The sequence below is a fragment of the Narcine bancroftii genome, chromosome 4 (genome assembly GCF_036971445.1).
Source record: "Narcine bancroftii isolate sNarBan1 chromosome 4, sNarBan1.hap1, whole genome shotgun sequence".
In the NCBI taxonomy this organism is placed as follows: domain Eukaryota; kingdom Metazoa; phylum Chordata; class Chondrichthyes; order Torpediniformes; family Narcinidae; genus Narcine; species Narcine bancroftii.
This window is the reverse complement of record NC_091472.1, coordinates 228,547,050-228,571,527: the sequence shown is the minus strand read 5'-3', so window position 1 is coordinate 228,571,527 and position 24,478 is coordinate 228,547,050. Positions and strand designations below refer to the sequence as shown.

The window sequence follows — 24,478 nt, the reverse complement described above, 5'->3', positions numbered from 1 at the left end:
TCTTCTATTTCTCTTCCTTGTGTCTGTGTCTCTTCTGACTTTCTTATTGAGCTGTTTGTCACAGTTTGTTGGGTATTTTTTTTCCATGGTGTCTTGATGTTGGTCCTCTTCTTCTGGGTTGGTTGTCTGTTGTGTCTCTAGTCTACTTTTTTCTTTCTCACCCCTCCCGTTCCCGTTGTTTTCTTTATCTTCCAGCTGGGAGCCCTGCTGTCGGATCTCTCTCAGCTGTTCGTGCTGTGGAGTGAAACTCCACAGCTGGTCCCCCCTCCAGTTGGTGTTGTCCTTGTCATGCACATGCGCAGTCACGCACCCGTTTGGCTCCGTGAGCCATTTTTGAAGTCCTGTGGTCGGTGGGTTGTGACCCTGTGGGGTCTCCACTAACCTCGGGGACTGGGCTCCTCTTTCAACGGCGGGTCCCTGCTTTTTCGTGCAGTAAGACCTTCACCTTTCTCTTCTGGCGTCTTTCTTCTTTTCTTCCCGTTGTTTTTGGCTTTTCTTTCTTAGGTGCCATTCTCTCCACACCTTTATTTTTTATTTGTTTTGATTTGTGCGTCTGGGGCTTTGCTTTTTCTTCACTTTTTTCCTTCTTTTCTGGAGAGGGTGGTATTCTCCTACAGGCCACTACTCCATCCCGTGACTCCTCCAACTTTTTCCAATCTTGAGAACAGAAGCTTCTGTGCCGCGCTGTAATGCATCCACGACAAGTGTGCTATCTGATAGTGAGTATTCTGCACCACAGTACCAGCCCAGAGTTTGTGCTCCAGTCTCTATCAGCACTGCACAAAGCTAAGCCTCTGGTATTTCACTCTGGCCAGGTACATGATTGCAACTGAAACAGACAATGTACAACTGGCAAATGCAAACAATTATAATCAGTAATGTTGGTTGGAACAAGTAAATAAAATTAAAGAGGAGATGGTTAAAAGTTGAGTGAACAGTGATGGAAGCACAGGCAAAAGACCCTTCTGCCCAATGCAGGTGCTTTGAACGAGTTCCATTTTCTCAATCATTCCCCAATCACCTATAAAGGAGAAAAAAGATAAGAGTGTTTGCTTTTCATGATCTGACACTCCTTGCACTTTGAAATATGACTTATAACTGAAGGTTCCTGGAAAATATCTGCAATAGCTTCACAAAGATTATGTTGAGATTAAGGTGTGACAATGGTTGATACTTTGTGCTCAAGATAAGGAGAATGACAAGTATTTGAATTGCTTGTGGCTGATGTGCAGTTACTTTAACCAGGTTGATTTGTGGAGGCCTCAATCATCAGAAGGAATTCACCCTGGCATTGAGGTTGATGCTCGAATCCCTGCATCAGCAGTTGCCAGCGTTAGAGGTGAACTGAAGAAAAGATCCGTTCAATACAGGTCGGTGCAAGTAATCAAATGTTTGTCAGATGTTGACCCTGGGCAAGCACTTCACATTTCTGCAATCTGGGCACCTCCCCACCCAGTACTTAGTGCCCATTTCTCAGTAGGAGAACACTGGAATCCCTCTGAGTTACACAAGAACACCTGCAGATGCTGGGATCTAACGGAGTTCATAAAAGTGCTGGAGAAACTCAGCAGGTCACACAGCATCTAGAGGAAGTTAACATTTTGGGCCTGAAGCCTCCATTGGGAATATGGAGAACCAATGCCTAATTAAAAAGGTGGGGATGTGAAGGGGGGAGAAGGAGAGGAGGGAAGAAGGGGAAGGGGAGGAACAGGAGTAGGATTAGAGGCTAACAGGCAAGAGATAATAGGTGAATATGGGTGAGAGGGTAGAAGTGGGACTAGTTATAATAATAGTTTGGTACAGACTAGAAGGGGTGAATGGCCATTTTCTGTGCGTAATATGCTATGGTTCTAGGAGGAAGAAGCTGAGAAGTGATGGGTAGCAAGAGCAGAGGGTAGCTATCTGATAGAAGAAGGGAAGGGGGTGGGAGCTGGAGGAAAGGAGACAGAGAGATAGGAAAAGAGAGAGACCAGGGAGGGAAACTGGAGAAGTTGATGTTAATGCTGTTGGGTTGGAATAGTTCCTCCAATTTGCTGGTTCATTTGAGAGTACACAAGGCCATGGCAGACATATCAATGTGAGAATGTGTGTGGAATTAAAATGATTGTCCACTTCCATGAAGGTATTCAACAAAATAATTTCCCAGACTACATCCAGAATTTATTTCTTATGTATGCTGCATGACCTGCTGGGTTTCTCTAGCACTTTTATGTATTGTGCATTGCATTAGAGCTTCTATAATGTACAATATAATTTCTAGAAGAGGTGCTGGGTCAAACCCTATTCTGCATCCTTGGCTGGTATGGACCAGTAGTGTATCCTGCAGGGCAGGAGATAGGAAGTGTCCACCTCGTTTCACTCTTCCCTGGAGAACAGCAATGATATAATGGATGCCACTGGAGTTCCAACAGGACTGAGTCTGCTCTCCTTTCTCTTCAAAGTCACGTTCAAATTTATTATCTGACTGTACATGTACAACCAGAAGAAACAGGGTTTTTGGACCACAGAGCACCCACATACACACAATACACAACAAATAAATACATGTGTACAAATAGCTAATTATAGAGATATATATATATATATATATATACACACACATATATATATATACACACACACATATATATATATATACACACACACATATATATATATATATACACACACACACATATATATACACACACATATATATATACACACACACACATATAATATATATATATATATACACACACACATATATATATATACACACACACATATATATATATATATACACACACATATATATATATACACACACACATATATATATATATACACACACACACACACACATATATAATATATATATATACACACACGCACACATATATATATATATATATATATATATATAAAATTATGTATCAATCTATTTATTTATTTATTGGAATGATTTACTTGGTAGCAAGATATTGTTCACAGCCTGCAGGAAGAAGTTATTTCCCAGCCTGGCAGTCCTGATTTTGATCCTCCTGCACCCTCTTCCACCGGATGGTAGTAGATCAAATATACTGTGTGCTGGATGGAAAGGGGCCTCAATAATTCTTTGAGCCCTATTTAAGCAACGGTCCTCGTAAATGTTGTCAATAGAGGAAAGGGATCTTCTCAGCTGTTTTGATGTTTCTCAGTGTAGACTTCTGGTCAAATCATTTGCAGCTACCGTACCACATACTAATGCAACCAGATAGGACGCTCTCAATTGTGCTCCTGTACAATGTTGTCAAGATGGGGGCTGGTAGCCTTGCCCTCCTCAACCTCCTGAGGGAGTGTAGGCGCTGTTGCACCTTCCTGATTAATGAGGTGATGTTGTGGATCCAAGATAGAACTATTAGCTCCAGTCCAGCCAAACAGTTCTCGATACAACTCCACTCTCACCATACCTGCACTGCTGCACTAACATGTCCTCTTCTGATTCAAAGGGTTTTAACAGAAAATATTCAAGATCTCCTGGACCACCAGATTCCAAGTGACAATGAGCTGCTCCACAGCCCCAGAGTACACAGCTACACCAAATATCACACGATGGCAGAGGTGAGACACAGATAAGATCCAAAAAAAATTGATCTTGTCCCACTTAATTTTCAAATACACATTTCCTGGTTTTGCTTTCCTCTCCAACTCCCAGATCTATGCCTGGATGGATCAAATGAAGGAAACTCACAAGGACTTGGTGACAAAGCATCACCTGGGTGTTACCTATCAGAACCGGACCATGTACTTCCTGAAGGTACCCAGTTTCCATTCCTCTGACTCTACTTGACTTGCACCATCATCAGCTTCACTCCTTCGAGTCACAGAACATTACACATCACAGTACAGTCCCTTTGGCCCACTATGTGGTGCTGACCAATGGAAACCTACTCCACAACAATCTAATATTTCCCTACCTCATACCCATAACACTCAATTTTCCTAACATCCATTTACCTTTCTAAGAGCCTTTTGAATATTGTACCAACCTCCATCAACACCCCCGGAAATGCATTCCAGGCACCCACCACTCTGTGTGGTAAAACCCTTACCTCTGACATCTCTCCAAAATTTCCTCCACTCACCTTAAACTAATGTCTTCTGATAGTTGCTATTGTCGCCCCAGGAAAAAGGTGGTGGTTGTCCACACTAGCTAAGCTCCTCATAATTTTACATACCTCTATCAGTCACTTCTCAACCTTTGTTGTTTCAAAGAGAGAAGCCACAGCTCTGTCAACTTTGCTTCATAACACATGTTCCCCAATCCAGGTAAATTCCTAGTAAATCTCCTCTGCATCCTCCCTAAAGCATCTACATCCTTACTGTAGTGAGGCAAACAGAACTGAACATGATACTCCAAATATGGTCGAAGCAGTTGTTTATAGAGCTGCAACATTACCTTACGGATCTTGAACTCAATCCCCCGACAAACAACGACCAGCACACCATATGCCTTCTTGACCACCCATTCATCTTGCAGGGCTACCATGAGGGATCGATGAATCTGGACTATGAGATCTCTCTGTTCCTCCACTCTATTAAGAATCCAGCTGTTAAGCATGTATAATACCTTGAAGTTGGATCTTCTAAAGTGCATCACTTCATACTTATCCGAATTTAACTCTATCTGCCACTTCTCCACTTAACTCTCATCCCGTCTCTAACCTGTTGTAACCTCTGACAACCTTCTACACTACCCACATCTCCAACCTTTGTATAATCTGAAAACTTATTGATCCACCCCTCCAAGTCATTAATAAAAATGAGTAAGAGCAGAAGTCCCAGAGCAGATCCTTGTGGAATGGCACTGGTCACAGATCATATACCCTAGCTGCCAAGTCAAATTCTTCTGCAGGTTGTGGCACAAAATATGCTGATTATTCTGTCCATTTGCCATTCTGCAGTTTGTTCTGCTTTCAAGATTTAATTTAAATTAGCTAAAGGGATATGCATGACGTAAGGTTTACTGATTAGAACTATAATAGATTAATTACGTAAGTTGCATCTAGTACATGAAGCAATACTGAACAAAAGCAATGGTCACAATCTGTCTCTTGAAACTTCTAAGTGACTATGGAGCAGGTCTTCTTAGTCACTCAGAAGTTCCTGCTGTCTCCTGTTGCTTGCACCCACACTATCACTTTACATATCTTTTTCTCTTTGATCTTATCTGCCAACTACCAATCTGCAGAACTTCTTTTTTCCAAAAATACACACAATGTTTCCTTTATCACTTCTTTTGCAGATGGAGCCATTCCTTATCATTCTGCCTTATTCATTCACAGATTGAGCTGTTCCTTGAATGGGGTCCTAACAGAATCTGTTCCAAACTTTGCTTACTTCGGCGAGGTGTCCCTTCAATATGTCAGTCTCTCCTTTGTTTTCTCAAACACTTTATCATTTCAACTCCAATATTTTGTTCACTTGCTTCTGGCAAATTTAATGTCCTTGTCCTATGCGATGCAATCCATCAGTTTTCAACACCACAGTCTAAATTACTGTCCTGATGACCACTCTCTCCAAGTTTGAACACAATTCTGATTCATTTTTTGCACTTTATATTATTTTGGACCTAACCTACCATTCACCTTTCACTCTCAGTTTTATTTGCTTTATAACTTTAATCTTAATGTTAGCAAAATTAACAACACAGTTCCATTTCAGCAACAATATTATGATACATTAGGAACACAAAAATAAAAGTTTATACACTTTAATTCATTAACATATAATTAATTCAGACTGAGCTTCCAAAGGATTCAAACATTAAAGCCCAGAAGTTATAAAATCCCCACCGGTTCAACAATAAGGGAAAGGAAATCTTCATGGATCAGTTTTCAGATTTATGTTACACAGACTAGAAGGAATCATAGACAGGAGGTCATTGGAGAATGCTTGAGGTTTTGAAGAGAGGAACATTGACTTAACCAAAATTCAAAATTACAGAGCTGGAATTGGATGAACTCCAGATCATTTGAGGCTGAGAGGGTGTTAAGACAGGAGTTACAGGGATGTTATCACATCAAGGAGGCAGGAGGAAGCCAGCTGGATGACTATGGAGCAGGTCTTCTTAGTCACTCAGAAGTTCCTGCTGTCTCCTGTTGCTTGCACCCACACTATCACTTTACACATCTTTTTCTCTTTGATCTTATCTGCCAACTACCAATCTGCAGAACTTCTTTTTTCCAAAAATACACACAATGTTTCCTTTATCACTTCTTTTGCAGATGGAGCCATTCCTTATCAGGGCACCCCTGTGGTTGTTCCCTTCAATAACAGGTTTATCATTTTGGTACTGTTGCAGGGACGACAGCCTGTCAGGGACAAGCCACGGTGATCAGATCTCTGGCAATTTGGTCTTGTGCTAAGAAGGGAAGGGAGAAGAGGCATGCTGTAGTGATAGGAGATTCCAAAGTTAGTGGAACAGAGAAGATGATCTGAGGAAGAGATCGAGAATCCCACATGGTCTGTTGCCTGCCTTGTGCAAGGGTCAGTGAATTCTCAGATCGACCCCATTCTCAGCAGCGAGGATGAGTACCCAGATGTTACAGTCCATGTAGTGACCAGTAACGTGGGTAGGAAGGGTGATGAGGTCCATGAAAAAGAGTTTAGGGAGTTAGGTGCTAAGTTGAAGAACAGGACCACCAGAGTTGTGTTCTCAGGATTGCTACCCATGCCACATGCTAGTGAGGTTATAAATAGGAGGATAATGCAGCTTTACATGTGGCTAAAGAGATGGATGTAGGTGGGAGGGCTTTAGGTTCCTGGATCATTGGGCTCTCTTACAGGGAGGGTGGGACCTGTTCTGATGGGACAGTTTGCAACTGAACTGGATGGTCTAATATCCTTGCAGGAAGGTTTGCTAGTGCTGCTCTGTTGGGTTTAAATTAGATTTTCAGAGGGCCAGAGCAGATAGTGGAGTGGAGAAAAAAAATATGATGTGAAGACTGCATATAAAGTCAGAAATCAAAGGGTTGAATGTGGTGGAAATGTTCTCAGGTGCATCTATTTCAATGCAAGGAGTGTTGTAGGAAAGTCAGACGAGCTCAGAGCATGGATTGGCACTGTGGCCATTTGTGAAACTTGGTTGCAGAAGAGGCAGGACTGGCAGCTCAATGTTCCGGACTTACATTGTTTCAGATGTGATAGAACGGGAAGAATGAAAGCGGGAGGAGTGGCATTGCTCATTAGGGAAAATATCATCACTGTGTTCAGTCAGAACAGACCAGAGGGCATGTCTTCTAAGGGTATATGGGTGGAGTTGAGGAACAGGAAAGGTATGACCACACTCATGGGGTTGTATTCTAGGCCACCCAAAAGTAGGAGAGGATTGGAAGTGCAAATCTGTAGAGAGAGAGAGCAGACAGGTGCAGGAGACTTTAACTTTCCACATATTGACTGGGACTCCCATAGGTAAAAGGGTTAAATAGATTGAAGTTTGTAAAATCTTTAGTTTTTTTTCTAAATCAATATATAGAGGTACCAACTAGAGAGAGTCCAATCAATACTGGATCTCCTATTAGGGAACAAGACAGGACAGGTGACAGAAGTATGCGTAGGGGAACATATTTAGTCCAGTGATCATAATGTCATTAGTTTCAAGTTAATTATAAAGGATAGGTTTGGTCCTCAGGTTGAGACTCTAAACTGGAGAAAGGCTAAGTTTGATGAAATGAGAAAGGATCCAGAAAGTGTGGATTGGGATAAGTTGTTTTCTGGTAAGGATATGGTTGATAAGTGGAAGGCCTTCAAAGGCAAAATTTTGAACGATTTGGCTGGTGAACACACCCAAATTTATATTTAAAATGAAAGCACAAAACCAGGTTTACAGAGATCAAGAGAGAGTGGAAGTTGGATTTAGGAGTTGCAATAATGGAAAGATGTTGGTCTGATTGGTGTTTGGATAGCATGACATCAATTATAAATGCAGGATATGGATTAGTGCAATATAATTTCCTATACCAACTATACCTCATACTACAGAAATTAGATAAGTCAAAATCAGAAATATCAGATGTGTGTTTTAGATTGGAATAGAAATAGGAACGTAGATGTACGTGGTCATGTGTGAAGGTGAGATCTTTCTGGTATGATATTACTGAAATACTAACAAGGATAACAAGGCTGGCCTTTGTGGACCACCCAGAGCTTTATCTTTTGGGCAATTTTATTGAAATAAGTATTAAACTAATTAAATTCCAAATTTCAGTTGCTAAAATTGCTTTAGCTGCAGCTAACAAATATATTGTGATTACACGGAAATCCGACTCTCTTCTACAGATAGCACAATGGAAGAAAGAGATGAACTATGGAACATCTATGGAAAAAAAATCACAATTAATCTAAAGAACAAATATGACATATTTATGAAAATATGGAAACCATATTTGGATTAGATAGGGGCCAAAAAATAATAAAAAGGTGTTATTATTATGTGACCTTCCAACTGTAAGCGCTGATGGTGTACTGTGAAAGGGGTAGGAAGGAAGGGGTTGTTATACTTATACATATATCACACACACACGTTGAAAATTGAAAATTTTGATAAGTATATTTATGGAAAAAAACAAAAATAAAATATTCATAAACAGGTTAAATTTTGAGAGTGCAGAGTTTTTATGTTCCTCTCACGATTAAAGGCAAAGTTAACATGCATAGGGAACCTTGGTTGTCGAGGGATATTGGGAATCTGGTTCAGATGGAAAGAAGTGTATAGCAAGTATGGAGCCAAAAGAGATGGGGGAGTTGCATCAGTATTTGCTCATGAATCTGGCACAGAGCCCAGGGAAGTAATGAAAACAACAATGAGATCATGAAAATAATACCTATTAAAGAGAGGGAAGTGCTTGCTCTCTTAAAGCAAATAAGGATGGATATATGCCCTCAATCCTGACAAGCTATTCCCTCAGAATTTGAGGGAGGCTGGTGTAGAAATTGTAGGAGCCCTGGCAGAAATATTTTAAATGTCCCTCACTATAGGTGGGGTGCCAGAGGGTTAGAGGGTAGCTTATGTTGTTCTATTGTTTAAAAGAGGCTCTAAAGGTAACACAGGAAATTATAGACCAATGAGCCTGATATCAGTAGTAGGTAAATTAGTGGAATGTGTCCTAAGTGATCAGATATACAAGTATTTGGATAGCAAAGGACTGATTACAGATAGTCAACATGGCTTTGTGAGTGGTAGGTCATGTTTAACCAATCTTATAGAGTTTTTCGAGACGGTTACCAGGAAAGCTGATGGACTTTAGTAAAGCCTCTGACAAGTTGAAGTAGTGAACTGGATTTGACAATGGCTGGACGGGAGAAGCCAGAGAGTAGTGGTGGATGATTGCTTCTCAGACTGGAGGCCTGTGACGAGTAGTGTGCCTCAGGGATTGGAGCTGGGAGCATTGTTCTTTGTCATCTATATCAATGATAATGTGGTAAATTGGATCAGCAAGTCTGCAAATGACACGAAGATTTAAGGCATTGTGGACAGCAAAGAAGGTTTTGAAAGCTTGCAGAGGGATTTGAACCAAGTGGAAAAAGGGGCAGGAAAAAGGCAGATGAAATTTAATGCAAACAAGAATGAGGTGTTGTATTTTGGAAGGACAAACCATGGTAGAACATGCACAGTAAAGTGTAGGGCACTGAAAAACTGAGCAGAACAGAGGGATCAGGGAATGCAGATATATACATTGTCCTCCATAACGTTGGGGACAAAGAGACTGTTTTTCATTTATTTGGCCCTGTGCTCCACAGATTTAAATTTTTAATCAAACAATTCACATGTAATTGAAGTGCAGATTTTATTCACGGTTATTTGTGTTCATTTTAGTTTGATCATACAGAAATTACAGCATGTTTTATACATAGCCCCCTCATTTTAGGGCCCCATAATGTTTGGGACATTTGGCTTCACAGCTATTTGTGATTATTCAGGTATGTGTAATTGCTTCACTGGTGCAGGTAGAAGAGAGCTAGGATTGCTTCTAAGATTTGAATCACCTTTGGATTCTGTAGTTACCATTTTTCAACATGAGGACCAGAGTCATGCCAATGAATGTCAAAGAAACAAGTATGAGGCAAGAAAAGTAGGAGATATTGCCCAAACCTTAGAATTCCCAAAATCAACTGTTTGGAACATCATTAAGAAGAAAGAGTGTACTGATGAGCTCAATGTTTGCAAAGGAGCAGGAAGGCCAAGGAAGACCTCCACTACGGATGACAGAAGAATTCTCATCACAATGAAGAAAAATCCCCAAACGCATGTGCAACAGATCAAAAGCACTTTTTAGGGGGCAGGTGTGGATGTGTCAATGAATACCATCCACAGAAGACCATGAACATGTGCACTTTCGTTCCATGTGAAAAGTTTGATTACAAATTTGGAGCACGTGGACAAATAAAGGAAAAAAAGTACCTTTGTCCCACAAATGATGGCAGGCCCTGTAATTCACTGAAAGTAGCATCACAGGTGGATAGAGTTGTAAAGAAAGCTTTGGCATTTTATAAATCAAAGTATTGAGTACACGAGTTGGGATGCTATGGTAAAGTTGTACAGGATATTGGTGAGGCCAGTTTGGAGTATTCTGTGCAGTTTTGGTAACCTAACTACAGGAAAAACATTAATAAGTTTGAAAGAGTGCAGAGAAGATTTACGAGGATGTTGCCGGGACCTCTGGAACTGAGTTACAGGGAAAGGTTAAACAGGTTAGGACTTCTCTGGAGCGTAGGAGAATGAGGGGAAATTTGAAGGAGGTATTTAAAATTATGAGGGGTATAGATAGAGTAAATGCATGTTTTTCACTGAGGTTGGGTGAGATATAAACCAGAGCACATGGGTTAAGGGTTAAAGGGGAAATGTTTAGGGGGAACTTCTTCACACAGAGTGGTGGGAGTGTGGAACAAGCTACCAGCTGAAGTAGTGAATGCGGGCTCAATTTTAACATTTAAGAAACATTTAGACAGGAACATGGATGGGAGTTGTATGGAGGGCTATGGACTAGGTGTAGGTCAGTGGGACAAGGCAGAATAATAGTTCAGCACAGACTGGAAGGGTCTGTTTTCAATGCTGTAATATTCTATTGTTCTAAGGTTCAATGGTTCTATTGTAAGAAAATGATCCCAAGGGAATGTCTAAATGGTGAGCACCGAGAAATCGCTTCCATGGAAATTGTTAAGCCATAGCTGAAGTTATTTGATCTTCTGAAATCATGGGATCCAAATGCCAGTGGCTCCTGAAATGTTACTGCAATAAACCTGAATCTTGCAACTGGAACATGCATACCTTCACCACAAACTGCAGTAACTCCTTCTAAGGACACTGTGATAAAACACATCCTATTTAAAAAGAGAAAATAAACTATGCAATCCATCGACTATTTGCAGATATAAATTAATTTACACAGTTTGAAATCTGTCAGACCTCTTCCTGAAATTCTCTCTGCTCTTAACCCTGAAAGGCCAACATCACATGTCCTCATTTCTGCTGGATCCTCTTCCCAAATACTCAGGCTTGGGGCTCCAATGACCCTATCTAGTGATAGCCGCATGACAGGAACCCATCAGCAATTCAAATCCTTGCACAAACACCACCAGACGTCTCAGGGATCTGTCTTTATATAGCCTTGCCTTATTTGTCCAGCCAAATGTAATATGTCAGCAGTAAATTTCATCCACCTGCACATATAACCAGCCACGTCTGACCCTCCTTGGTCTATCACAATCCACCCCACAGTTCACTTCACCTCTAATGTTTGAGTTACTTGAAGATTTGCTCTATGCACTGAAGAGTGAGTCTGCAAAGGTTTATAAATGTATTGTTTTGCCAGTGTATTCAACCTTATTTCTGAGTTGCTGATCATTTTTTTCAGGTTGCTGGTTCAAACAGCTCCTGAAATCACAGATTAAACCGTCCCCTCAGCATTTCTCTCTGCCTCACATAAGACTTTCTCAGTAGTTTGAAGCCCACATTAACAATATTGCCCTCCAATCACTGTTTTGCTCTGTCCTCTCCCAGATTTCCATGGAGTCGCTCCCCTTCCAGAGTGTTTTAATCTGTTCCTCCTGCAGGTCTAATGGCTTATCATTCTTCAGCTCCCCAGAGTATTTCACACATTCATCAGCCTGCTGCTGTTTCTGTACCCGATTCACCTTCACACTCCCTCAAGAAACAACATCCCAGACTTGAGGCCAGCGTTCTGCTAGCGACTTCCCATATGTTATTGCCAGCTCAAGCTATTTGACAGAAAGGAAAGCCAATAACACCAACATTATTTATTGTAGGCATTAAATCTGAGCTAAACTGCCATGTCTGGTACAATAATGTTACATGGTACACTTCAGTTCTGAAAATGTCCCTTCACATAATGTCCAGTACAAAAGCTGCATGTCTTGATGTCTATCTACACACCCACCTTCACTCCCACTGGTACCCTCTTCATTTCCCTTCTGTTTCTTTCTCAGATCAGTAGAAAGTCCGACAAGCCCAAGAAGATTATCTGGATGGATTGTGGAATTCATGCCAGGGAATGGATCGCTCCTGCTTTCTGCCAATGGTTTGTGAAGGAGGTGAATCTTCCTTCCTGTTGCGGGGTGGGTGTGGGAGGTTGTATATTCCAACTGTTCCAGTCTTAATCTCCAACGATTTCAATATTAAAACTCCTGAGTAGGCTCAGAGAGGAAAAAAACTCTGATGCAGGGATGCAACTAACTGGGGCATCTCTTTGAGGGTTGAGAGGAAGACTGGAAAGTAATGTTTACTTAAAGTGCACTTTGTAAGCAGAATACTCCATTGTTCAGAGATGATAATTAATCAGTGTTAGATTTACCTGGGAAATATAACGTAAGACCAGTGCAAATTCTGTGCAGTAAATTACTTCCTGATCTTTATTAAGAAATGATAGATGTTCAACAAATTTGGAATTAAGGGTACCATTCTCAGTCATGCAGAATTAAAACAGGCCCTTCAGCCTAACTTGCCCACCTGCCTGCACATCGTCTATATCCCTCAGCCTATCCTATCTATGCACTCATCCAATTTTTTATTAAATGCCTGGAGATCAATGTCTAGACACTGAAAACAAACTGATGGATTAACAATACTTGATCAGTCATCTAAATTTGAGTGAATAGTGTCAGTACTGAGCCACAAATTTTGAAACTTAGTGCAAGTGTCAGGTATTTAGCAATAACTGCCAATCAAATATTTCCAATCACTCTCTTAAATCCATCATTATGTCTGTGTCAGGTTTTGGAGACCTACACTGCAAACCCTAAAATGGATCGCTTTCTCCAAAATATCGACTTCTATGTCCTGCCAGTCCTGAACATTGATGGCTACATTTACTCCTGGACAAAAGTAAGTACTCTCCGAGATGGTGTGTTACATGGTCTCATTATGGAGGGGTCTCCATGGTTGACTCTTGCTCCCCATTTCAACGTCACTGAATCAAATATATCAGCAGCCAAGATGTAGGTGCGAGTTCCCATTTCTGTGTCTGTGACTGTCCAATATCTCAATCATCAGGATCGTTTGTGGAGAAAATCCATGTCCCCGTGCACCAACACCACCTGCTTTGGAACTGATCTCAACAGGAACTTTGATGCAAAGTGGTGCAGTAAGTGGAACACGCTCCCCCTCCCCATCTCTCCTTTACAAGTTAGTTTGGCTTTCCATTGAGGATTTCTACCTGACAGATCAACCAATCAAAATTTCCGACACCGATCAAACATGTTGTCTCTTGTTCAGCCATTAAAGCTGTCTCCATCAAAGCCTCTGCTAAGTCTATGTTTCACATTAACCAGAGATGTCTTGAACCTGAGACTACATTATGAAAAGTATATGTTAAATAGGAAGCATATGAAAAATTTACAGGTTATAAAATAAATTGAGATAAAAGTGAAATTTTATGCCATTAATGGAAGGGGACTATAGTCAATGCCTAAGGGATACCAATTTAAATGGCCAAAAGATTATATTAAATATTTAGGGGGTCGTACAGATAATAATCTGAAGAACTTATATAAATTGAATTATTTATCATTACTCAAAAAGGTTGAGGAAGATTTTTTAAATGGATCAATTTACTTATACTTTTAGTGGAAGGGTTAATTGTAGTAAGATGAACATTTTTCCAAGAATACAATATCTTTTTCAAACATTATCTATTTTAATACCTCAAAAATTTTTCAAGAATTGAACAAATATGTAAGGAAATCCCTCTGGAAAGGAAAAATATCAAGTCTCTCTAAAAAAAAAAGTTGACATGGAAATATGAATTAGGAGGCTTACAGCTTCCTAATTTCTAAAACTACTACTGAGCGGCTCAAATGAAATTTCTTACTTTTTTTGAAAGAGAAGAAAAACTGGCATGGGTTAAAATAGAACTGAATACAATAGGAGAGAGAAAAGCAGAAGAATTCATATACAAATAGGATGCAAAATTGATGGTTGGTGTAAAAGAAACACATTGTTGAAGCACCTGATTAATATCTAGAATAAAATAAATGACGAAATTGGTGCAAGAGGACATGTATCGCCTAAAATGCCTTTGACTTAAAATTATCTTAAACCTTTTTTAAAAGATAATCAATTTTTAGACATTAGGCTTCATAATCGCTTTTATTTTCATATCGATCCTATATGTGATAAATGTCAATTGGAAATAGCTTCCCTTACACATATATTTTGGTCCTGTCCCTCTTTACAGAATTATTGGAAGGAAATTTTTTCCATTATATCTACCGTTTTGAATATTGATTTACAACCACATCCCATTACTGCAATTTTTGGATTACCTATGATAGATTTGACTTATTTATCTCTTCCTGCGGATCGTATGATTGCTTTTCTTACACTAATGGCTAGAAGATCTATACTATTGAATTGGAAAGAGGTTAATCCTCCCACTGTTTTCCAATGGTTTACCCAAACTATACTATGTTTAAATTTAGAGAAAATTAGAAACTCTGTCTATGAATCCCCTTCTAAGTTTGAGTTAACCTGGCGACCATTTATTCAATATTTTCATTTGTGGTGAGTTGATCTGGCTCTGTTTTCTTTTTATGATTATGTATGATAATTGGGCTGTTAGATGAGATCGGAGTGATTGGCGTGATTTAGCTACATCGGTAGGTTTTTTTTAAAGTTTTTAATTCAGATTTGTTTTTTCTTCCTTTTTGGGGTTTTTTTCTCTCTTTTTTTATATATTTTTATTAATTATATCAATTTTTTTTAGAGATAGTTCATACTCTAAACTGATCTAAAAAAATTTTTATGATATATTTTTATTCTGCAATATTATTGTTTAATATCTCTGTATTAATTCGTTATTTGCTATGTATTTTTCATATCTCTTTGAACTGTATGTGTTTATAAATTATAATAATAATAAAAAGATTGGAAAAGAAAGGTTTCATAAGGGGATCATAAATGTTGAAGATTGTTATGAAAGGGGTCAACTAATGAAATTTGAACAATTGAGAAATAAATATGGAATAACCCAAAATAATCTTTTTTTGTTATTTTCAATTGAGAGCATATTTAAGGGACAAGCTAGGAACAACCATGTTGTTGTCTGGTTGCAGTGAAGTAGAAATTCTTATGAGGAGAGGAATTGTTCAGAAGTTTACTTCTATAATATACGCTTTATTACAAATAGGAACTCCTAAAAATGGAGTTCATAAACCTTGACCAAAGGGGAAACTAGATTTGAATATTGCAATTGACAAGCAAAGATGAGCAGATCTTTGCAGAGATTGTATGACTTACCCACAAAAATTGAATAGATTGAAATCAGATGACCAGATCAATGTTTTAGGTGCGGTGAAGATGCTGGAACTTTTTTGCATTCAACTTGGTCTTGTCCCAAGGTAAGACCTTTTTAGGTAGATTTAGGGACCTTTTTGGAACAAGTTACAGGTGTTGTATTTCTGAAAAATCCAGATTTATTTTTATTGTGAAATATTGAAGGGATAAGACCTAAACTAAAATTTTCAATATATCAATTGGAATTTGTTAAAGTCGCATTAGCGGTGGCAAGGAAATGTATTGTTGTTACTTGGAATCAGATACGCATTTGGGTATGGAAAGATGGAATGCAGAAATTCAAAGCTGTATTATTTTTGAAAAAAATTACACATTACGTTTTTACAAATTTGGTGCCTGTATAGTCAAACATTAGGTTTAATTTTGTAATCTTGTGCTTCCTGAGCCTCTGGACCTGTGAAAAGCTCCTCTGAATTGTATTAAAGAACTCTGCTTGAACATGTGAGTTGGACAACATCCCTCTGTGCAATCCTGAACATTTTTTTCTTTTATTTGACATAACTATATTGCACTGAGATGGGGGGGGGGGGGGAGGAGGATGAGAAGACCATGATGTTATTGTGGTTATATAGTGAGACTATAGCTGAATTATTGCGAACAGATCCATCTCCCTGGTTTAGAATGAATCTACCCATGTTAGGGAGCAGTGCAGGTTCAGCAGATGAGAGGATTGTTGTGCAAGGAAAGATCAAGAGACAGGGTGCATGCTCTCTAGAGTTTAAATGACAAGAGAATCTCACTGAAAGGCACACATCAATTCTAATGGTGCTGAGGGTAAATGTGTGCCTTGAGTGGATCTCAAAATAAGGGGTTTAGGACAGAGATGAGAACAGAAAGTTAGTGAGTCCACTCCACAAGAGGACTTGTGTGGAAACTCAATCATGTGCATATCCAAGTCAGAGAATGAGAGTTCAGAATAAGGGAAAAATCAAAGGATGTGGGATAGTACAGGAACTAAGGTAAAAGATGAGCTCTGATCAAATGAATGGCCTACTTCTGCTTTTATTTTTCATCGTCTATGCTTCTCACTTTGCCTGGGGGTGCAGTCAATGGCAGTAGGAAGAATGTTGTAAACTTTCCTGCTTGTTGCACTGATCAAGCTGAGGGCAGAGTTCAGAGGTGTGTGGGTCTTGGAAAGCGGTCCTATTGCTCACTCCTTGCCATGACTAATACTGTGGTCTTCCTCTCTCACCAAAGGCATTGGGGCTTCAAGAGACTGCTGCTCAAATATTTACTGTGGTGCAGCCCCGGAGTCTGAGCCCGAGAGTCAGGCAGTTGCGAGCTTTCTCCGTCGCCATGAACCTGACATCCTGTGCTACCTGACCATTCACTCTTACGGTCAGCTGATCCTGACCCCATATGGATACACGAATTCCACCATTGGCAACCACGATGAAATGGTGAGACATTACCACCTACAGTAGGATCTGAAGCAATAATTCTCAAAGTTCCGTAGATGAGGTGTAGAAATGGCTGGGATACAGGGAGCCTTGCAGCACCAGACCTTTAAGTAGACATCACACCATCTCAGGTCAAACAGCATGAAACAGGCCCTTCGACTCAACTTGCCCATGCCAACAGAGCAGGCCCCACTTGCCTGCTTTTAGTCTATATCTTTCTAAACCATACTTATTGATGTCCTTCGAACATTGTAATTGTACACACTTCTACATTTTCTTCTGGCAGCTCATTCCAGGCATAGACCATCCTTGAGTAGAAAAGAAATGTTCTTTACATCCCTCCACTTTCAAATTAACCCAATGCTCTCTAGTTCTAGAATAATTTACCCTTGGGAGAAGACTGAGCATTAAATCAACCGACTGAAGTTGGAGGGAACACAGCATTGTTGCTGCCTCGCCTCCTTACTGGCTCTCAGGAAGATTCCAGTTTCCTCTAAAGAACATCTGTGGACTGGCACAGACTGTCTCTCTGCAAGTCCTTCTAAAAGAATGTCCCATGGCTTGCATCTGATTATTGCTTGCTGAAACTTTACTCTGCACAAATTGCCTACTGCAGTGAGTGAAATGTCAAGTTCAAGTACTTTGGGATATCCTGCAGCCATGGCAAGTGGCACAGATATGCAACATGTTCTACTAGGAATATCTTTTCCAACATTCCCTATGCTGGAGTGAAGCTCTCAATCTATTGAAGACATCTATGTAAGGCGCTGTCTCAAGAAGACAGCCAACATCATAAAGGACCCCCATCACCCTGGTCACAACCTCTTCCCACTGCGATTTTCGGCCTGCAGTCTTTTCCAAGAGCTATCATACTCTTGAACCTCCCCGAGTAACACTAACCATAACCTACTCCAACACCACAAAAAAACCTGTCTGAACAGTATTGAAAAAACACTTTTTCCTCCAGACTACTATAACTGCAAATATTGATTATCCATCTTTTGTATTATCTTTCCGTATGGCTACTTAATATTTACTATTGGAGGTTTTTTTTTACAACAAAATTACCTGTTAGGCTGCAGCAATAAGAATTTTGGTGCACATTTACATTCAACTTGTGTACATATCAATAAATGTTGTCATTATCCCAAGCATGCATTAATCCTAGATTGCTGGGACTGTGGTACTTAACAGACTCTTTGTTGCTTTCCCTCCCTCTTCTGGTCACGTTCACTCTCAGCACCTCCCACTACTTGACCACAGCTCCGCTCATAACATTGAGATTCTACGCTTGCCCACCACACTCATATTACATATGGGCTGAAATTCCCTCAACTACTTTTGGAACTCACAGCCGGTAACCCAGCAGCCCCCAGTAAAAGAGGGTGGCAATTTGGGAGAAAAGTGCTGTGTGCACTGCAGATTGCATGCAAGAGAGAGGGGTCTCTGAAAAATAAGACAAATGTCTCACACCCAAAGAGACAGTAAAAGGATAAGGTTTATTACACAATTAGCATTGCTAATTTGAACCCCCCTTCGGACAATAACATGACATACATTTGACATTTTGCACAGCCTCCAGAGAATAACTGCTCTGTTATTTTACAGGTACAGGTTGGAGAAAAGGCAGCCACTGCTTTGGAGCAGGAACACGGGACCAAGTTCAAAGTGGGGCCTTCCTCATGGATTCTCTGTAGGTTGCACCATTTACACTACTACTTTACTCAGATTTATCCCAATGGCCCCAAAGAGGTCTCACCTTGATGAGCTCAGAGCTGGATCTTCCAAATGCAAGTCAAAATATCTCTAGATCCAGAAATCTGAAATAAAAACAGAAAACAATAGACAATAGACAATAGGAGCTGGAGTAGGCCCTTCGGCCTGTCGAGCCAGCACCGCCATTTTACAGATCATTGCTGATCACTACTATCAGTACCCCTTTCCAGCCTTATCCCCATAACCCTTAACTCCTTTGTCCATTAGAGTCTTATCTAACTCTCTTTTGAACATAATCAGCGAATCTGCCTCTACCACCCTCTGTGGCAGGGCATTCCACAGATACAAACTTCTCTGGGTAAAAAAATGTTTTCTCATCTCCATCCTAAAGGGCCTACCCTCTGTTCTTAAACTATGCCCTCTAGTCCTCGTCTCCCCCATCATTGGGAACAAGTAATCCGACTTCACCCTGTCTATCCCCCTGATAATTTTGTATACCTCAATCATGTCCCCCCTCATACTTCTAAACTCCATCGGATACAAGTCCAGTTTTTCTAGCCTTTCAGCATATGTCAACCCCGCCATCCCTGGAACTAACCTTGTAAATCTGTGCTGCACATCCTCTATAGCTAGTATGTCCTTCCTCAAAATTGAAGACCAAACCTGGACGCAATACTCCAGGTGGGGTCTCACCATGGCCCTGTACAACTGCAGAAGGGTGTCTCTGTTCCTATACTCCAATCCCCTCTTTATGAAAGCCAACATGCCATTTGCCTTCTTCACAGCTTTCTGAACCTGCATGTTAGCCTTCAGTGACCGGTGAACAAGTACACCCAGATCCATTTGCACCTCCCCACTCCCCAGCTTGTCTCCATTTAAATAATACTCAGCTTTCCAATTATTGCCCCCAAAATGGATAACCTCACATTTGCTCACATTGAACATCATCTTCCATTCAGCAGCCCACTCCCCCAACCTGTCCAAGTCCCTCTGCATTTTCCTGACATCCTACTCACACCCCACACCGCCACCCAGTTTAGTGTCATCTGCAAATTTGCTCATATTATTAATAATCCCCTCATCCAAATCATTTACATAAATTACAAACAACTGAGGACCCAATACCGATCCCTGCGGCACTCCACTCATCACATCCTGCCATCCCGAAAAAGACCCGCTTACTCCAACCCTTTGTTTCCTATTTCTTAACCAATTTCCTATCCATGTCACCACCTAACCTCCAATATCATGCTCCCTGATCTTGCCCACTAGTCTCCCGTGCGGTACCTTATCAAAGGCCTTCTGGAAGTCCAAATACACCACATCCACTGGCTCTCCCAAGTCCACCCTCTTTGTCACATCCTCGAAAAATTCCAGGTTAGTCAAGCATGACTTACCCTTAAGGAATCCATGCTGACTAGCCCTTATACTATTATTTCTGCCTAAGTGTTCTGCTATTACTCCTTTTATGATAGATTCCAATATCTTCCCCACACTGACGTCAGGCTGACCAGTCTATAATTTCCCGTTTTCTCCCTCCCTCCCTTCTTAAAAATCGGCACCACATCAGCCACTCTCCAATCCTCAGGGACCTCCCCCGAATCTATGGAACTTTGGAAAATGTCGACCACTGCCTCCACAATTTCCATAGCAACTTCTTTAAGCACCCTGGGATGCAGCCCATCAGGCCCTGGGGATTTATCAGCCCTCAGTCCCAACAATTTACTCACAACCTCCTGCTTCTGGATCCGGATATCCATTAGATCCCATACTTCCCCAGGAAAGTTCCCCAAGACTCTTGATACCGCATGACCACTACCCCCTAACTGACCATAACCTATATCCTCCTTGGTGAAGACAGTTGCAAAGCATTTGTTAAATTCCTCAGCCATCTCCTTGTTTCCAGTAATAATTCCACCCTTTTCCATTCTTAATGGACCAATTTTAGACCGAACCAATTTCTTCCTCTTCACATATTTAAAAGCTTTTGCTATCCTCCATTATATTATTTGCTAATTTCCTCTCGTACTTCATTTTCCCCTCTCTTATGACTTTCTTAGTTATCCTCTGATGCTCTTTGAAGGTTTCCCAATCCTCTAACTTCCCACTCCGCTTCGCTATCTTATCCCTTTGGATTTGATATTGCACTTGATTTCATTAGTTAGCCACGGCTGCCATTTGCATCTCCTAGAGCCTTTCCTCCACTTTGGAATAAATTTGTCCTGAATCCTGTGAAAAATGTCCAAAAATACCTGCCATTTTTCCCCAGTTGTCCTCCCAGCTAGTGTATCTTTCCATTTTATTTTGGCTAGCTCTTCCCTCATAGCTGCATAATCCCCTTTATTTAACTGCAGTACAGACGCTTCCGACTTCCTTTCTTTTTCCCTTTCTAATTGCAACTCAAAAGTAACCATACCATGGTCACTATTCCCTAATGGCTCCCCTACATCGAGGTCACTTATTAACTCTGTGTCGCTGCACAGCACCAAGTCCAGAATTGACTTCCCCCTGGTAGGTTTCTCCACTAGCTGCTCCAAGAAAGTATCTCGTAGACATTCAATAAACTCACTCTCTTGTGTTCCTGCCCCCGTCTGATTATCCCAGTCCACCTTCATGTTGAAGTCCCCCATAACTACCGTATTGCTACCACTTTGACATGCCACTCTTAATTCCTGATTTATACTTCTACCGATATCTGAGCTACTTTTCGGAGGCCTGTAAATGACCCCCATTATGGTCCTCATGCCTTTGCAATTTCTTAATTCTATCCAAACAGACTCTACCCCACCTGTTTCAATGTCTTTCCTTTCAAACGCCTGAATTTCATTTCTTACCAACAGAGCTACCCCACCTCCTCTTCCTAACTTTCTGTCTTTTCTATAGGACGTGTACCCGGGAACATTTATTTCCCAATCCTGCCCTTCCCGCAGCCATGTCTCCGTTACTCCAACAATGTCATAACCTCCCATTGCCATTTGCGCCTCAAGCTCATCCATTTTATTCCTTACACTCCGTGCATTCATACACAATACCTTGATACCATATCTCCTTTCTCCCTCCACCTTTGTTCTCGATGCACTTGCCCCTACTCGCCTATCACTTTTAGTTCCCTTTTTCCTTATTGTTTCACCGTCTAATGGAACCACCCCTATATTCACTCTCCTATCTGCTTCCCTATCAGTCCTGTTCCCTTCCCCCTGCCAAATTAGTTTAGATCAAATCCGACAGCATTATTAAACCTAACTGCCAGTATATTGGCCCCTGTTGCATTCAGGTGTAAACCATCCCTCCTGTAGAGGTCTTGTCTTCCCCAGAAGAGGTCCCAATGGTCAATGAACCTGAATCCCTGCACTCTGCACCATTCCTTCAGCCACACATTTAACCTCCTGATTTTATTATTTTTGCCCCCACCCACGCTCAGCACAGGTAGCAGCCCTGAGATTACAATCCTGGAGGTCCTGCTTCTTAACCTCCTTCCGAGCTCACGGTAGTCCCTCTTCAGGATCCCCTCCTTCATCTTATCCACGTCATTTGTACCCACGTGTATCAGGACTTCTGGCCGTTCACCTCCCCCAGGATACTCTGAACCCTATCCGAGACGTCTCGCACCCTGGCTCCTGGGAGGCAACACACTATACGGGAACACTTGTCAGGTTCGTAGAATCTTTTGTCTGTTCCCCTGATGATGGAGTCCCCAATGACCACCTTGTTCCCCTTCCTTCCTTTCCGCACCACCGGTTCCCTTGGTGCAACCTCTGGCAGGTTATCTTCCCCAACTACATCCAATACACTATATTTGTTGCTAAGAGTAGTAGCCACCAGGGTGCTCACCACAGAGCTAGCAACTTTCCCCCCTCCTCTGACAGTAGTCCACTTACCTGACCCCCCCAATCCAGGGGTAAGCACTTCCCTGAGCGTTGTATCTATAAATTCTTCACTCTCCCTGTTAAGCCTCAGATCATCAAGCTGCAACTCCATTTCTTTAATTTTATTCTTTAATACTTGTGTCTCGTTACATCCCCTGCAGGTATGTCCTGTGGGAAGATTTAAGGTCCTGTCACTTACCTCCTCACTCTCTCTTGCGAGCCTAAGGTCATCAAGCTGGAGCTCCAGTTCATCAACTCGGCCCCTAAGGAACCCCACCTCTTCGCACCTGGCACAGATATGGTCATTTGCTGGAAACGCACAGCATAAGTTGAGCAGGAAACAATTAATATTTTAGGTTGATGACTTTTCATTCAGATTGGAAAAATATGAGCAAATAGACTATTGTTTTCAATTGTGAATGGTTTCCAACAAAATGACTGGTACAATTAGAAATGAGTGCCTTAACAAATAGCTCTGTGGAAAAAAAAATGCAGATTGGAGACCATTAATCAAGAGTGCCCTTAATTGAGAAGTCGTGTTAGAACTGGATACAATTGCACTTATTGGTAGAATTTTTTTTTAATCAATTGGCAGGGCGGGCTGGTTGGTTAATTGATCACCAGTCACATACCATGGAAAAGGGCACATCTTGCTCACACCGACCAAAATGTCCCACCCACACTAATCCCACCTGTCTGCATTTGCTCCATATCCCTCTAAACTTATTATACCCATATGTCTCTCCAAATGTTTCTTAAACGTTGCAATAGTACCTGCGTCAACCACCTCTGGCAGCCTATTCCATACACCCTGTTCAAAAACGATATCTCCCCCAGGATCCTGTTATATATCTCTCCCTTCACCCTAAACTGATGTTCTGTGATACCAATTTCCCTACTCTGGACAACACTTCATCCGATCTATTCCCCTACTGATTTTGTACACCTCTAATCAGAGCTCCAGGGAAAAAAGACCCAGCCTGTTCAACCTCTCCTTTACTTTAGTTCCCCGAGTCCTGGCAACATCCTTGTAAATATTATCTGTATCCCCTCCAGCGTGACATCTTCCTGATAGCAATATAACAGAAACTGTACATAATACTCCAAATGGGGCCTTCATCAACATTTTATACAACTTCAGCATGACCTCCCAAACAATATTTTTAATGATGAAGGCCAATGTGCCATAAATCTTTGCGACCATTGTGATGCTAGTTTCAACCTACTATGTACCTTTACTCATAGATCCCTCCACATCACTCCCCAGATCCCTACCATTCACTGCATAGGTCCTACCCATGTTAGATTTCCCAAATGGAACACCTCACATTTCTCTGTATGGTATTAAATTCCCTCAATTGTTCCTTTGCCCACCTGCCCAACTGATCAAGATCCTGCTGAAATCTTTCGCAAATATCTTCACTGTCTGCCACACCAGACATTTTAGTGTCGTCCACAAACTTACCAATTGCGCCAGGTACTATTTCATCTGAATCATTGATATGGATGAAAAACAGCAATGGGTGTAGCACCAATCCCTGAGGAACACCACTAGTCACAGACCTCCCATCATCCACTGCCATTCTATCATGAAACCAATTTTCTATCCATTCAGCTATCTCACCTTGGATTCCATGTCATCTAACCCTCCAGAGTATCCGACC

General features: G+C 41.0%; 1 protein-coding gene across 1 annotated transcript in view; it reads left to right on the top strand.

The window, feature by feature from the left end:
- The first annotated feature begins 294 nt into the window (after positions 1 to 294).
- cpo (carboxypeptidase O) overlaps positions 295 to 24,478 on the top strand; it is a 29,117-nt gene continuing 4,933 nt past the window's right edge. Inside the window, exons 1-9 of the mRNA XM_069936196.1 lie at positions 295 to 346; positions 1,187 to 1,380; positions 3,208 to 3,582; positions 3,677 to 3,778; positions 12,469 to 12,573; positions 13,253 to 13,363; positions 13,532 to 13,622; positions 17,030 to 17,232; positions 18,841 to 18,925. Coding sequence (XP_069792297.1) covers positions 295 to 346; positions 1,187 to 1,380; positions 3,208 to 3,582; positions 3,677 to 3,778; positions 12,469 to 12,573; positions 13,253 to 13,363; positions 13,532 to 13,622; positions 17,030 to 17,232; positions 18,841 to 18,925 — 1,318 coding nt within the window. The remainder of the gene's footprint in view (positions 347 to 1,186; positions 1,381 to 3,207; positions 3,583 to 3,676; positions 3,779 to 12,468; positions 12,574 to 13,252; positions 13,364 to 13,531; positions 13,623 to 17,029; positions 17,233 to 18,840; positions 18,926 to 24,478) is intronic.